The sequence below is a fragment of the Hylobates moloch genome, unplaced genomic scaffold, assembly GCF_009828535.3.
Source record: "Hylobates moloch isolate HMO894 unplaced genomic scaffold, HMol_V3 SCAFFOLD_7, whole genome shotgun sequence".
NCBI classification, from domain to species: domain Eukaryota; kingdom Metazoa; phylum Chordata; class Mammalia; order Primates; family Hylobatidae; genus Hylobates; species Hylobates moloch.
Window position 1 is genome coordinate 65,347,389 of NW_026652282.1, and position 16,623 is coordinate 65,364,011.

Genomic DNA, 16,623 nt, shown 5'->3' on the forward strand with positions numbered 1-16,623 from the left:
AGAATATTTTTTACCTGGTGGTATTTCCCTTTAATTGGTTGTTTGTGGTATAAAGGAAAGTAATTGGCTGTTGTTTCTATCATATTGAATCTTATTAATTTTTAAAGTTTTGATTATTCCACTAGTATCTTATATGGTAAAAATCTATCTAGTAATAAACATAATTTTAACCCTCCTTTAAAAGTTATATTTTTATTTGCTTTACATATTATTGCATTGGCCAGAATGTCTGGAACAACACTGAATAGCTTCAGTAGCCAACATCCTTTCCTGTGTTGTACCATTAGTTGTGATGTTATTTAAGATAAATTTGGAAATAGTGTATTTCCTTTTTCCTAAATTTCTATGCATATTTTAAGACAAGCAATGGGTGTTAAATTTTATCAGATTCTTTCTACATATTCTTCTTTATAAAAACAGCCAGTTCTTGAATGTATCAATTACTGTTATTATCTTCTAAATACTGCATTTTGTTTTCTGTATGCTTTATTGTTTGTGCCATCACTTTATTTCTAAATTCTTAAAGTTAAATGTTTAATTTATTTCATTAAAAAATAATGGTAGTATTTAAGGGTATGGATTCGACTAAGCAGTTTTGGCTACTGAAATTGACCAATAGTTGGTGTCCCAGCAGGTAATAAGGGATATCAGGAGCGATTTTTCAGCTAATACAAGGGAAAGAGTTTATAGTACTCACGTCCCCTTGGTATGAAGTTTAGACTCTTATATAGATGAGTAATGATCACAGCATTTGAAGTTCTTAAAAGCTATCAACATCTTATCCAAGGTTAGTCCTTAGTGATCCATTATAGCTGTGTATAGTTGTTTAATTTGATGAAAAAGAAAACACTTTAAAAGATTTTAAAGTGCTATGGGCCCGAAGCCTCTAAATAAATAGTTGAATTTACATGATAAGCCAATTATGGGATGTTTATAAAAGAGTAATTAATATACTGTCAAAAGGGTGTGAAATATGTAACTATAACATCTAAATATGTGTAAGTGGGAATGGGGGCAAAGTTAGGCTCATAATTTTAGATCTGTTACAGGTACACCAAAAGCTAAATAAGTAATATTAATTATTCACATTGACTATATCTCAAGTGATGAAATAAAAGAAACAGTGGTTGTATAGAGTAAAATTTATTATAGGGTTGTAGAATTCATACAACCTAAACTCCTTACAGCATTCAGCACCTACACAATTTTGTGCATTCCACAATACAGATAGTAGTGAGAAAGAATCACTGCATTAGTTAAAAATGACCGTCTCATGAAAATTGTTCACATATAAGTCAGGTTAATTACAGAGCACCTAACAGAACTGCAAAGATGTAATTTCTAAATTCAAGAAAGTTGTACAAAATGAAAAACAAAAGAAACCAACAATGTTGAGATCTGATATATTTTAAACAAAAAGTTCAAAAACAATTTAAAATATTTCAAATTTTAAAATTGCTCCACCATAAGATGAATAAAGAGCTTACTTAAAGGAAAAGAAAAAACAAACAAACAAAAAAACAACGGATGGAATTTATTGTCAGGATGTTAGGTGACATATTCATGCTGCTTTCAGAAATCTAAACCCTATAAATTCAAAGAAACAATGAAAATCATGGAATTTCAGTTTCAAAAAACAAGCAATGCCAATTAAACTAAAATTTGACAAGAGCTTGCAGTGGTTAGTATTTTTTTTTCCTTTTTTTAAGCATAAGCAATAGAGTAAATGCATGAGTAAATATCTTGAGTATCCCATAAACCTTAATGTTAAAGTCATATTGTAAATCTCTGACTTCTTATTACCAAGGACACTCTATCTGTTGCCTCTTACTCTTGACAGATCTTGGTCTCAACAATAAATTCGTTGGGGAAGTGTCTAATCTTCCAGCATTTATCAATGGCACGTTTGTTGAAACCTGTAAGGAAATGTGCAACAAAAGTGGCTTTTGAAATTTTTGTGGAAATGAAAATATATCTAGCCTTGTTCCCCACTTTTTCCTGTATTCTACCTCCACTTTCCTCCACTGTGTAACACAGGGTGAAGGAAGGAATACATTAGTTACTTACCCAGCAAGAGGTCTCTGCGACGAAGGCGGAAGGACTTTCTGTTATTGCAAAGTTGGTAAATAAAGATGCCAAGGTTACTAACATCACGAATTTCCTCCACAGCAACTAGGTCTTCACGAACCACGTAAGTTTGAGGCAGATATCTGCCACTCTAAAAATCAAAAACAAAGATTGAAATGAGAAATTCTTTTTCCTTTTTAACTTTGAAGTTCAGGAGTAAAAGTGCAGGTTTGCTACTTAAGTAAAGTTGTGTCATGGGGTTTGTTGTAGAGATTATTTAATCACCCAGGTATCAAGCCTAGTACCTACTGGTTATTTTTCCTGATCCTGTGCCTTCTCCCATCTTCCACTCTCTGAAAGGCCCCAGTGTGTGTTGTTCCCCTCTATGTGACCATGTGTTCTTTTCATTTGGCTCTCACTTATAAGTGAGAATATATGGTATTTGGTTTTCTGTTCCTGTGTTAGTTTGTAAGGATAATGGCCTTGAACTTTATCCATGTCTCTGCAAAGGACATGATCTTGCTTTTTTTGTGTGTGTGATTGGTTTGTTTTTTTTTTTTGGCTGCATACTATACCATGGTGTATATGTATCACATTTTCTTTACCCAGTCTATCATTGATGGACATTTAGGCTGATACCACGTCTTTGCTATTATAAATATTGCTGCAACGAACATACTTGTGCACGTGTTTTTATAATAAAATGATTTATATTTCTTTGGGCATACACTCAGTAATGCAATTGCTGGGTCTAATAGTATTTCTGTCTTTAGGTCTGAGAAATCACCACAGCATCTTCCATAATGGCTGAACTAATTTACACCAACACCAATGGTGTATAAGCATTCCTTTTTCTCTATAACCTCGCCAGCATCTGTTATTTTTTGACTTTTTAATAATAGCCACTCTGACTGGTGTGAGATGGTATCTCATTGTGGTTTTGATTTGCATTTATCTAATGTTCAGTGATGCTCAGCTTTTGTTCATGTTTGTTGCCCGTATGTATGTCTTCTTTTGAAAAGTGTCTATTCATGTCATTTGCCCAAATTCTTAAGGACACTATTTAAATCCTTTCCTATACCAGATAATGACTGTAAAAAATAATCTTTATTTTTTAGAGCAGTTTTAGGTTCACAACATTTTTTATTTCAAAATTATTTCAATAAAATAAAATGTTTTGGCCAAACTCATTATTTTTTTTAAAAAAAAAAGGAAGTAAAATTACTTGGAAATGCTTATGTAAAAATTTCACTTCCAAAATACATACCGCCAGTTTGCCAAAGAGCTCTACCAGATTTTTTGGAGGCATAACAATAGAAGTATTGAGGGGCATCAGATAGCAGTTCCCCAGCAACAAGTCCAGGTAAGCAGTCATTCCCTGTTAGGTAGCGGAAAAAAGTCAGGTAAGACACAGAAGGCATTAACATTGCAAATTTTCCAACTACCATTAGATCAAGCAGCTACATCCTTTCAAAATCAACTAATGTGTATTCAATAACAGAAGAACGAAAAGGCTTTGCCTCAAAAACATGTGCATTCATGAATGAATTTAATACCTGCCAATGAAGTAAAAAAGAGAGAGAGCGAGAAAAAAAATCCTGGAATATTTATAAGAATGAGAAGCCCACCTTTTCAAAGTCATGAATAATTGCTGCAGGGTCACTATCAGAGAAACTGGGGACAGGCACATCAATGATTGCAATGTTGTCATCCTCACGAATGTCAGCCTCCTCAGTCACAGGCAGGAAGTTAGGCTCTCCTCCACGAAGAGAATTTGCAGGATCCTCAGAATCAAAAAAGCACATCTCTCCACGGTAAATGGTGCTCTACAAGACAAAAAGGGAAAATTACAACCTTCTAATACTCACTATCATGATATTTGAATGGCTTTTCACACTCATATCAATTCATTGTACTATGTGTTAAGCCGAGGCTTGTTGACTGCAGTTATCACAATGAAGACAAATCAATTTTATGAACTGAAAGGCAACTTGAAAACTTTCCCTAAATCTTCTTTTCTCTAGTCACCACTACAGAATTTTTTAAGTTGCTACTAAATGTCTAGCAAGTAGTAATCCAAAGTATAATAATTATAATTATTATTACCTTGGGCATGAAGTACTTGTAAATGCAGGCTCCACCAACAATAAGTCCTGCCAAGATGAATGAAAGGCCTAAGAGAGTAAGCATACATCTCCCAGAGGAGCCCTCTTTTTCCTGGGTGGCAACTCGGAGCTCCTATTTATTAAAAAGCAAAACCAAAAACAAAACCAGATTGTACTTTTAGACACATAGTTGATTTTGTGTACAATTTACCTCCCTCGAAACCCAAGATATTTTTAAAAATGTTAACTCATTTTAATTGTAGTCTGAATTTATTTCAAGACAAATTCTGAATCTAATAGATGTTAAAAAATGTCTCTGATTATATTAACCTTGCATTTGGCATTTCTAAACCCAAATATAGATACGAAATTATTTCAAAATACATGCATCAAGAATCAAATTAAAATTACCATTTATTTATGCAATGTCATATTCTTTTTTATTGTGCTAAGAACACTTAACACGACATTGACTCTTAACACATTTTTAAATGTATAATATAGTATTAACAACAGGCACGATGCGGTAGAGCCGATCTCTAGAAATTATACTCAATAAATGGAAGTAATTACTTTTTGAACTAGTACACTGATATAATCACTAACTTTCTGGGATATGGTTCTGTTTCTTTATTATTTTTTCCAAATCAGTTTGTCAACTTAAAAGAGAATTAGTATCCTTTGATTAATTTATTAACTGATTTTTCAAAAAGCTGATTTTTTAAATTAGGTTTTAAAGGTAGGAGTTCTATAAGGTATATGCCACTTTCCCCATATTTTAGAAATTAAAATATTGAAGGGAGAGATATAAATTTAATGTTCCTAATTTAAACCAGAAATAAAAGTTTCTTAATATCGATCAACATTCTATAACTGTGTATTGCATGAATGAAATATTTTCCACGTCCTGGGTGAAACACTTGATTTTGAAGTGTAGCATTTGCGATAGCTAGACACAAAAGTTGTCTGTGTAACAGTGATTGTAATATTTTGTTAAATCAATAATTTGCTTTGGGATTGAAACAAGAAAGATCTAAAGCAAACAAGTAACTGATAGTGCCCTTCCCAGGGCAGTGGACTCCAATCTTTCTAATCCCATTTTTGTGTGTCACAATACATCCTCATTGTTACTCAAGGACTGAATAAATGAAGTAAGCAAATCTAAGCCCTGATCATTAAAGGGTAAATCATTCAAACGTGTATATAAATCGAATTGTTTTAGTCTTTTAGGTCATCAGCTCTTTTTCAGGACAACTACTGTAATGTTTATCAGAGCTAACTAACCTTAAATTCATTTGGTGAAAATAAATGCATAGATTTCAAGTTAATGCAGAAGATGAAAGGACAGACAATCATTTGATAAATGTTTATTTTTCCAAAAATATTTTTCTTTGAAGGTCAAAGAAATTTGAGATTCCCATTTTCTTAACTAAATTTATTTAAGTTCAAACCCTCCATTAATTAGTACTCTATAAACCTTGAAGGCTTTTCTGTGTCCCAGTAATTTTCAGGAACTTTTAATTATTTTTATTTAAAAAAAAACTAAGATTAGCACTACAAAGATAGAACTATAAATTTTGATGTGGAGTTACTGTACAATAATCTAGAACTGGAGACTTAAAATTGTATTTTAGATGATTAAAATGAGTTTCATAAAGATAAAGTAACTTGCTCATAAGTCACATAATAGCTTAATTTGAAATTCTGAGAGAAATAAATTTATTTTTTCTTGCTACTGAGACATGAGAAGAACAGTTTGCACTGTAATTTCATTTATTCTTTCAATAATTCGGGAAGTTTATTAAGCAAGGCCTAAGTATTAGAATTTCAATTTCATAAGATATTACATCCTAGAAATAAGGATTTTTTGTTTTCATTTACATTTATTGGACTTCAGGTTGGTGTGAGCCATCAATTACCATAGCTAATTTCTCTTGGAACTCTTTTGAAGTGATTGTACACTATGTCTGACATCATATTTGTCATGCTTAACCTCTAATGAGCTAGCTGATCAATGTATTACAATACAATATGTCAAGTATTATTATCGGTGTCCTATAGTGGCCAGGTAAGGAACCTGTTAAGTTTTCTCCAAAACCTAACAGCAAAGTATAATCAAAGTGCAAATGCTCAGTTTTGCTTATTCCTCATCTCACCACAGTCTTGGCAGAAGTATTGCTTGCATATTAACTGAATTCTATCTACAAGTCATGAAATGCTTGGCGGTGAGGAAAAAAAAAAAAGGATTACTGTGTGGCTATATTTAACTACTGGCCTCTAATTAGACCTCCCAAAAAATCTGACCATGTTTAACCTACAAACTAAGCAGGAGAACAATTACATATTTGACCTCTGTCATTTAATCAAAACCTCAACAATGCAAGAGGGTGTTACTTTTGAGCTCTAAAATGTATAATACACAAAAGCTAGTTTTATTGCAGGATTTAATATTGAAAGTTTCCATAATAGAAAGCTGGATAAGCACATTAACATTTCAAATTGTGTGTACAATCAACTTTTACTACATGGATTCTCATTTAACTCAAAGGACGTTTTATATCTCCACTTTGAACACAGAAGTTAAAACTATATAGAGAACAAGACAAGTTAGGACAGATCTGCAAGCGCCAACACTTTCCAGATTTCATAGAACACGAAGAAAATACTATTGCCCTTTAAAATTGAGATTATACTGAGGAGTAGTATACGAACCCTGAAAACATAGTAGGTGTTTAAAAGAAGTAGAAACAGGACTAAATAAAAAATGGATAACATTTTGGGGAAGAGCTTCCGCAGTTCCTGTCAAAGCTAGTAGTTTAAATTACAACATGGACCTGCTTCAGATCTCTAAATAGAGGGAAGGGGATGTCGCTCAACAAGAAAAAAAAATTAAAAATAATTGAAGAGTATCCCCAAATTTATTTTTAAAAGAGAAGAGTGTTTTCTTTAGGAAATACCACTCTAAAAATATACAACGCTCTTGCAGTAAAAGGGCACAGTGAACACCCAGAACTGGCACTAAGATCCACCTCAATTTTGACAGCTCCTTTATCTAATGCTTAAAGCCACCAGAGAGATGACCAGAGAGAAACTGAAAATACTCCCGTGCTCAAGCAGACCACTTGCCCCAATCCATACTGCTTGGAGTTAAAAGTGCCCTTTGCTCCTCACCCCACCTCCGCGAACACTCAGAGATCGCAGAAAGATTTAGTCTTAGAACTTCATCCACACCAAAAGGAAAGAAATGTTAAATCTCCTGGTCTTGCTCACCCCCTTGTGTCCCCTCTGTCCCTGGGGAGACTATGCGCGTCCCTGGAGGTGGGGACTGGGCGACATGCCCCTCCTTGATCCCCAGGTCCCTACACGTTACCCAAGAGACAATGACAACGAGTCCCAGGGCATCTCCTCAAACTCTCTCTAACCTCCCTCCAGGATAGCTGGTGTGGGCTGGAACAGACAGAACATGGCACGACACGCGGGAATGCAGAGTGACAGAGGGTGCGGTAGGCAGAAGGTGCCGCGAGGAGACAGAACCGAGGCGACCGGGTAAACCCCAGAGACAGCGTAAGAGGAGCAAGAGGGGCCCTCCCAGGGAAGCTTCATTTTCTCCTCTGCTACCAGCCCTCTTTCTTTCGCCCACCCCTCCCCCACCCCGCCCTGGGACAGCTACCTTGCCGGTCAGTATCTGAGTTCTGACCGTGCGGCTCAGGAGGGCCTCCACGTCTTGCCGCGCCTCCTCCTTTTGCACGGCGGTGGGGGTATTGAAGGCGATTTTCACCATAGTGAATCTTCGGGCTGCGCGGTAAGGCGCTGCTGGAATCAGCGTCCTGGGCTGCAGACTGCAAGAGGAGATCGTGCTAGCCCAAACAGCACTTACTTTATCTTCAGTCTAACACTACTGCAAGCCGAGGTCTGGGATACTTATGACGCAGTCCCGAACTGGGGGGAGACCGTGGGCGGGCCCAGGGAGGTGCCTAAAGGGAGGAGCGAGAGGGGGCCCAAAAGGGGCCCAAGTGCCTGAGTTGGGGGTTTGCGAGGTGGGGCGGATTTGCCACTGGGGGAAGAGGAGGGAAAGTGGAGACTTCGGCCGGCTCAGGCTAAACGTGCCTCACCTGCACCTCAGGCACACTCCCACCCACTCTCTGCAACTTCAGATAAGAGCAAGACAGGAAGGAAGCCTGCTGTGTCGTGTCTTTCTGCCTCTGTCCAGGCCACAATAGCCCCTGACTCTGTTTTCTCAAACTTGGACCTGACTCCCCGCAGGGCCTGGGACTGTAGCTTGGCAGTAACTCAAACTTCCTTAGTTCTGGACCCACCCAGGCCCCCAAAGCGCCGTTCTACAAAGTTCTGTTCCTTGATAATAATATCTTTCTTTTAAAGAACACCTAGAAGCCTGTTTATAGTTACCCAGTTCATTCTTTCAACAAATTGTTATTTTTTTTTATTTGCTTGCTTGTGTTTTGCAATTTTAATATCTCAACCTAAGGCGATGCTAGATCAGAAAGATAGGGCTCCTGCCTCCCCAACACCCCATTTTGTGGATAAGACATGACGAGACAGAGAAGGGTGGAAAGCTTATAATAAATTCCTGAAATAATCTAGATTTTTCACTCTTCCAGGTCAGGGAAACCAGTGTGAAGTCTCAACCCAGAGACTGTTTCTGTTCAGCCACCAGCTGTGAAACCTGCAGGGAAAAAAATAAACGCGTGTGTGTGTGTATGTGTGTGTGTGTATAAGTACTTATGTGTTCAGGAAGGTGGAGGTGGAGGCGGAGGATACAAAATTTAGCCAGATGCTAATACCGATCTAATGGAGGAAAAAACAATAACTTCAAAGGGGTTGAGTTAGAAATTATTCTTGGAACATTTACATGTGCAGCCAGTATAATCAAGCTGTTTCTTCACAGTCAGTTTTTCCAGGTTAGTGATACTGATAGAGAACCTTACCAAGTACAATTCAGGCTTTGGAGGTTGGTGACTGGGGTAGCACTGGTACACAGTTTATAAATAGTCCCGCTGCAGAAGACAGGAGAAAGTTCTGTTGTGTGAAGACAGTAGCACTTACCAAAACAACAGCATCAAACAAAGCAAAACAAAGAAACAGGTTTTGCTACAGAATTTACCATCTACTCATCTACCTAAGAAACAGACTTAAATATGTTGAGTCGCCATCCCTTCATCCAAAAAATTCCAACTTGGCGTTTTTCCCACTGATGTTTCCTTGACTCAGAAGCTTGTCGCCTGTTTCCACTGTGGGACCTTTGTGAAGACAGCATTCATTTTCTTGGATAGGCCACCGATGGGAAGGTGGATGGAGGGGAACAGTGGGGAGCCTGTGCCTTACTTAGGGCCAGAATCTTAAAAAGCAGGATGTTTGAGTTTGCTTAGAAATATTGACATCCTATGTTCTTTTACTTATTATTGCTCAAGATTGACCATTATAATACAATATTTATCAGGCAACCTTTAGTGTAAGCTGAGGAACTCTCTCTCACCTTCCTAGAATGTTTCTCTTTACAGTTGCCTTCTGCTTGCAATCACTTTTGTGACATCTCCACTATGGTCTGTGCTAGTCTGGCCCTGTGAGCCACACTCATGGTTGCTCTTACACATTTACTTAGTAAGTCCAAGGTTCTGGGCGGGATTGTGATATATTATCTTAGTACATCTTTCCTGAAATGCGGTCAGGCAGAAAGAGCAGGGATTATTTTCATTTTTTCAGATGAATAGACCAAAATTATGATAACGACCAAGTGAGTATGTGATCAATTCCTGGGTACATAATATTGAGCAAGTCACTTCATCTTCTCAGGTGTCAGTTTCTTCATTTGTGTCCTGTTGCTGTGAGGATTATTTGGTGTAATGCAAGAGGAAATACCGTTTAAATTATTATGAAAAGGATAAGGATTGAAATGTTTTGTTATCCTGGGATTGTTATTTTATTATGTAACATATGCATGTTTCAAGCTTATAAGAATTCTTCTTATTATTATTTACCCTTCAACCATTCTTAACATTCTAGAACTGCTTAAGATCCCACAGTACCTGAATATAGGCCTTACTGGAAAAGGTTAAACTTCTAAGAATAGTCACATAAATTGACATCTAACTTCTCTTTTGGATTTTGCATCCTCTTTTAGGTATGGGTCTTTGCTACTGTTGGACATATGTGATGCAGGCACAGTCTCACATTGGCAGATACCACAGTTTCCTTCTCAACATATAAAAGAATACTTGTGTTAGGATCATAGAATAGCAACAACACCCATTGTTTGTATCCATTCCAGGAAGGTTAAATAGTTCCTGAATATTTTTTGAATTGCAAAATATAAGCTGCCACTTGCTCCTAGGGTTGAAATCAATAATGAACACACTTCCGTCTACTAAAAAAAAATGATTCTCGGCTAGGCTGTTTCTTGTATTCTCTCCTTCCCAGTAACAACTTCTTTGTTTCTAGAATCAATTTCTCTCACTTTCTTGTCTTTGGAAAATGGGGATCTGGCTGCTATGCTGATTCTAGCTCACATTGTTAACTACATCTGAATGCATACCATTCAAGTTTATAAATGACTTCCCTGTTCTCACATGCCAAATGATGACTAAATTATCATAAGTTGGTCTGAATGGAACGTGGCATGTAATTGAATGCCAAGCAATGATGTCAACTTTCTTTGAATGATCTTCTGAAATTACCACAAATGCAATCACACAAAGCTAAACCAATAAGGGTATCTATAATACTATTTCACCCATTAACTCATGTATTCATTAATCAAATATTTACTGAGGATCTACTATGTGCCTTGTGCTGTGATTGGCATAATAATGCAGTGGTGAGCAAAGCAGATACACTCTTGTCCTTACAGAGTGCATCATTACTATACCAATGGCAATGATGTACTTGTCGTGGGTTCTCCAGTTTTTGTAGTGGGAACACTGGGCTTATGCTGTGGAGTAGGATATAACAATTCTACAAACCAGCAGAATAGGTCCACCCACAGCCAGTGCTACTAGGAATATTTAAATGACTAGCACATTTGCAATGGCTTCACACACCGCACTCTGTTTAGGAAGATTAATCTGACAGCAAATGTATTGGGAAACCAGTGGGGGGTGCTCGTCTATATTCCTGGTGACAGGTGGTGAACTATATTGATAATTGAAACACTGAAAACAAAAGAACAACTTCCAAAGAAGTCTAGGAGCCATTCTTTACAAGGCCTTTTGCTGGAATAAATCATATGAAGGAGAAACATTAGAAAAAAAAAGATTTTGTTTTGAATGAATGGGAATTCCAGACTGAGAAAATGGTGGTGCCCTTAATACGAAACAGTTGTTGAACACAGTAAATGCCAGATTTCTGCACTAAGCCCTTTAAATTGATTATGTCATTTAATCTTTACCACAATTCTGTGAAGTGTTATTATATACTACATTGCATTGATAGAGACACTGAATTTCCAAGAAGTTAAATAACTTACTTAAGGTCAAATTCTAACCCAGGTAGTCAGTGTCTATATTCTTAGCCACTACATTGTCTTACTGCCACAAAAAGAAATGGGAAAATCAAGAAGAGAGCTGCTTTTCAAGCAGGAGAAAATAATCAGAATATTCTCTAGGGCAATGAAGCATGAATCTCCTCCCCATATTGCAAACAGAAATTCCTGCTTAGAATTTTATTCAAGACTAACCACGTTTGAAACCTTCTTAAGACTTTCCCAGCCTACCCTTGACTATAGGCTACTGATCCTAAAGCATATTTCTTCTGAGTTCTCCAGTTGCTTCTGTCAACAACGAAGCAGCTACACAGAGAGCTGGCCAGCCATCTGTTTCTGGGTATAATTCCAAAAGTTTGGTTTAGATCTTTCAAGAGCCAGGCTATTTTCCAGGTCCACTCTTTCCCTGTACACATAGCTCGATCCTGGGAGCAGAGCTAGTGCTCCCCAGTGAAAGTAATAGAAGGCATTTGCTTTCTGGAATAGATTATTGTTTCTCCAGTCCATTTAACGTTTTCTCTGTAGACTGAGTGAGCTATGATAATAGGAGGATGCAACATTTTCTTAAATATGAGAAAAGATTCCATCATCCCATCACAATGATGTGGTTATATATTCGAGGTTGAGAAGTTGTGTGCCACCCTAATTTATAAAAATCACTTTGCTTTTTTGCCACATAGAACAACTAAGGACATCTGATAAAAATGTTTGCACTTTCAATGCACCTTTCTAAATTGTGTAAAATTTCTAATCTCATCTTAGACTATCTTTGGGGACTTTTAAAATAGCATTGTGGATTGGTATCTGAAAGGTCTTATGAGAACTCTAGTTCTGAGAAATGCAAGTGAGAAACTCAAATCTAGTGCCAGTAATGCTTTTGCGAATACCCAGTTGGTTCAGTTGCTCCATACTATAGCACCAAGTGATAGTAAGCTGTCTTTGTGACAGCTTCAGAGTTAGGTTCCCATTCAATAAAAGCACAGACACTTGCATTTTTTATACATGATTGTTAAACCAAATATTCTTTTTACTTTCATGTTTGGTTTTGTTTGTGGTTCCTAGTTTAGTCTTAAAGAACATAAAATCCAAAGTTGTTTTATGCTACAGAATTTACCTTGACTGTTCTTGTTTTGCAGTTTTGTTTTTTATTTTAATTTTGTTATTTTTTACTTGACACTAACTACAATGTATTCATATCCCAAAGCCTCCAACTATTCTAAAGTATGATGGCATCTTGGTAATAGAGAAGCCAGAAAGGCATACACAACAGAGGAATGGTCTAAATTTATAGTCAGGTCAATGGCACATACTTGACTTCTTCTTATTATTCCCCAAAAATTACATCAGCTCATGATTGGAAAACCCTGCTTGAGAATCCCCCATTTCAAACTCAAGGTCCACAAAAGGTACTGTTTATACCTCAGTGTGGTTGCCAGTTTCTGTGCTAGTGCAAAAAGGGAGGTCTTGCATAAAGGAACACTGTAGTATGTGACAGCCTTTGCTCTGTTTTTCATCAATACATCAGTTATACTTCCTGATTTTCAAGTTAAGGGAATTATCCTGTCAGAATTTTAACTTTTGTTTTAGAGGCTTAATTTTATTTTATTTATTTATTTATTTATTTTATTAGACTTTAGGTTTTAGGGTACATGTGCACAATGTACAGGTTTGTTACATATGTATCCATGTGCCATGTTGTTTTGCTGCATCCATTAACTCGTCATTTAGCATTAGGTATATCTCCTAATGCTATCCCTCCCCCCTCCCCCCACCCCACAACAGTCCCCGGAGTGTGATGTTCCCCTTCCTGTGTCCATGAGTTCTCATTGTTCAATTCCCACCTATGAGTGAGAACATGCAGTGTTTGGTTTTTTGTCCTTGTGACAGTTTACTGAGAATGATATTTTCCAGTTTCATCCATGTCCCTACAAAGGACATGAACTCATCATTTTTTATGGCTGCATAGTATTCCATGCTTAACCAGTCTATCTTTTGGACATTGGGTTGTTCCAAGTTTTGTTTGTGAATAGTGATCCCAAAAATACGGTCATGTGTTTTATAGCAGATGTTTATAGTCCTTTGGTATATACCAGTAATGGGATGGTGGGTCAATGGTTTTCTATTCTCACTGACTTCCACAATGGTTGAACTAGTTTACAGTCCCACCAACAGTGTAAAAGTGTTCCTATTTCTCCACATCCTCTCCAGCACCTGTTGTTTCCTGACTTTTTAATGATGGCCATTCTAACTGGTGTGAGATGGTATCTCACTGTGGTTTTGATTTGCATTTCTCTGATGGCCAGTGATGATGAGCATTTTTTCATGTGTTTTTTGGCTGCATAAATGTCTTCTTTTGAGAAGTGTCTGTTCATGTCCTTTGCCCACTTTTTGATGGGGTTTTTTTTTTTTTTTTTTTATATAAAAATTTTTTTGTTTTTTTTTGGATTTTTATATTAGCCCTTTGTCAGATGAGTAGCAGCTTAATTTTAATGTCTCCGCCTTAGTGAGAAGAATTCTACAAAATACTATTGTCCACACAGCTTGGGAAGAAAGGAGTATCTTCTCCCATGTTCTGTTTATGTTGCAACTAACACTGAGCAAATGCCTCCCTTCCTCACATTTGGCATGAAGATTTATAATTTAAATGATTCTACTAAATAGAGTAGATTAGAATAATAATAATAGCATCTATCAATGGAAATAAGTAATGGCACAAATGCCAACAATTTTTCCAAATAAGGAGAATGTTTTCCTCCCCCACTGACATGTTACTCCTTGATCTTTAAGCTTTAATAAGACCTCTTTACTTGGACTGCTAAAGGCTTACTTCTGCACTCCTGTAAACCTTGCAAGGTAGCTATTAGGTATCTCATGCTGGTGTACCCTCATTCAGCTTCCCTTTTGACACTCTTTTTGTGTAGAAACTTTTAGTTATGTGGCATTGGAATCTTACCTGGTAGTTAATTTATGAAAAACTTGACAATAAATCTATTCTCAGTTAATGCCTAGAGTTTCTATTGAAGAAAAAGGAGGCTTACATACATAAGAAAAATTTATGTATACTTAGGAATGACCCAGGAAATCAATTCACTTTGAAGAAAAATACATTCTGTGAAATTGTGAAGAAACTAGGAAAAGGAAATAATGACTAATTAACAAGGATATTTGACAAATATTATGATGAATGTGCTGAGATTGTGGAGAAGTATAATTATGCCACCTATACAGCAATATTTTCCAAAGACACCTCTACAAGAAAATCATTAGAATTCTAAATCTGCATCGCAAATGCACTAAAAATATCTCCTCAACAACTCAAAATAAAGTTATCTATAATTGTTTATATGTCCATGTTGGAAATTCAAAGAAACCAAAAAATTCTTCCACCAAATCAACTATGCACACGATTTTTTCTCTCTCTGTCTCTCTCTCTCTCTCTTTCAATCTTTCTCTCTCTTTCTCTTTTTCTGTGTGTGTGTTTGTGTGTGTGTTTTAATGAGCATATTCTCTTGAGTCCAGTTTCTCTAAATCACACCACCATATCGAGCATCCAAAGAAATTTTAACTGGAACCCTCCAAGGCACATCTATTGTACTTTGTATTGAAGGTACATAGCATGGGATAGTAAAGTTCTTCCCATTATACACTGCACTTTAAAGTAAAAAAAATATTAATACTGTTCTTAGTCCTTACTAGTATCATCTTCATTTTTGTGTTTTGTATGTGTGAGAGTGTCTGTGGAGTTTGCAGTTTTGACTTGCTTTCCTGATGAAAAATGGACAGAACCATTTTTTTTTAATTTCCAACTTTTAAGTTTAGGGGTACATGTGTAGGTGTGTTACATAGGTAAACATGAGCCATGGTGGTTTGCTGCACTTCCCACTACCCAGGTATTAAGCTGAGCATCCATTAGCTATTTTTTTCTGATCCTTTCCCTCCTCCAACACCCTACCCTCCAACAGGCCCCAATGTGTGTTGTCCTCCCACAGTGTGTCCATGTGTTCTTATTATTTATCTCCCACTTAGAAGTGAGAACATGCCGTGTTTGTTTTTCTGTTCCTGCATTAGTTTGCTAAGGATAATACACTCCATCTGCATCCATGTCCCTGCAAATGTTATGATCTTGCTCCTTTTTATAGCTGCATAGTATCTCATGGTATATATGTACCACATTTTCTTTATCCAGTCTATCATTGATGGTCACTTGGGTTGATTCCACATCTTTGCTATTGTGAATAGTGCCGCAATGAACATATGCATGCATGTATCTTTATAACAGAATGATTTATATTCCTTTGGGAATATACCCAGTAATGGGATTGCTGGGTCAAATAGTATTTCTGCCTCTAGGTCTTTGAGGAATCATCACAGTGTCTTCCACAATGGTTGAACTAATTTACACTCCCATCAATAGCGTGAAAGTGTTCCTTTTCCTCCACAACCTCACCAGTATCTGTTGTTTCTTAACGTTTTAATGATAGCCATTCTGATTGGCATGAGATGGTATCTCATTGTGGTTTTGATTTGTATTTCTCTAATGATCAGTGATGTTGAGCTTTTTTTCATGTATTTGTTGGCTACGTGTATGTCTTCTTTTGAGAAGTGTCTGTTCACATCATTTTCCCACTTTTAATGGGATTGTTTGTTTTGTTCTTGTAAATTTGTTTAAGTTCCTTGTAGACTGGATGTTATATGTTGGTCAGATAAATATATTGCAAAAGGTTTCGCCCATTCTGTAGGTTGTCTGTTCACTCTGATGATAGTTTCTTTTGTTTTGCAGATTTTTAGTTAAATTTTGTTGCACTTCATTTTAGCATTTTCGTCATGAAATCTTTGCCCATTCCTATGTCCTGAATGGCATTGCCTAGGTTTTCTTCAAGGGTTTTTATAGTTTTGGGTTTTGCATTTAAGTATTTAATCCATCTGGAGCTGATTTTGTATATGGTGTAAGGAAGA

At 36.6% G+C, this 16,623-nt stretch overlaps 1 protein-coding gene across 2 annotated transcripts; it reads right to left on the reverse strand.

Annotated features, from left to right (window-relative positions):
- Positions 1 to 1,127: 1,127 nt before the first annotated feature.
- ITM2A (integral membrane protein 2A) lies at positions 1,128 to 8,246 on the reverse strand. Of its 2 annotated transcripts, XM_032757225.2 has the most exons (6): positions 7,843 to 8,243; positions 4,174 to 4,305; positions 3,696 to 3,893; positions 3,335 to 3,445; positions 2,068 to 2,218; positions 1,128 to 1,916 (listed from the first exon to the last, which is right to left on the reverse strand). In XM_032757225.2, exons 1-6 carry the CDS (start codon positions 7,951 to 7,953, stop codon positions 1,828 to 1,830), a joined length of 792 nt encoding a protein of 263 aa, XP_032613116.1. In that variant the 5' UTR covers positions 7,954 to 8,243; the 3' UTR covers positions 1,128 to 1,827. The 2 variants fall into 2 exon arrangements, with proteins under 2 accessions (XP_032613116.1, XP_032613117.1); XM_032757226.2 differs by lacking the exon at positions 4,174 to 4,305 and having other exon boundaries at positions 7,843 to 8,246.
- Between the last annotated feature and the right edge of the window lie 8,377 nt (positions 8,247 to 16,623).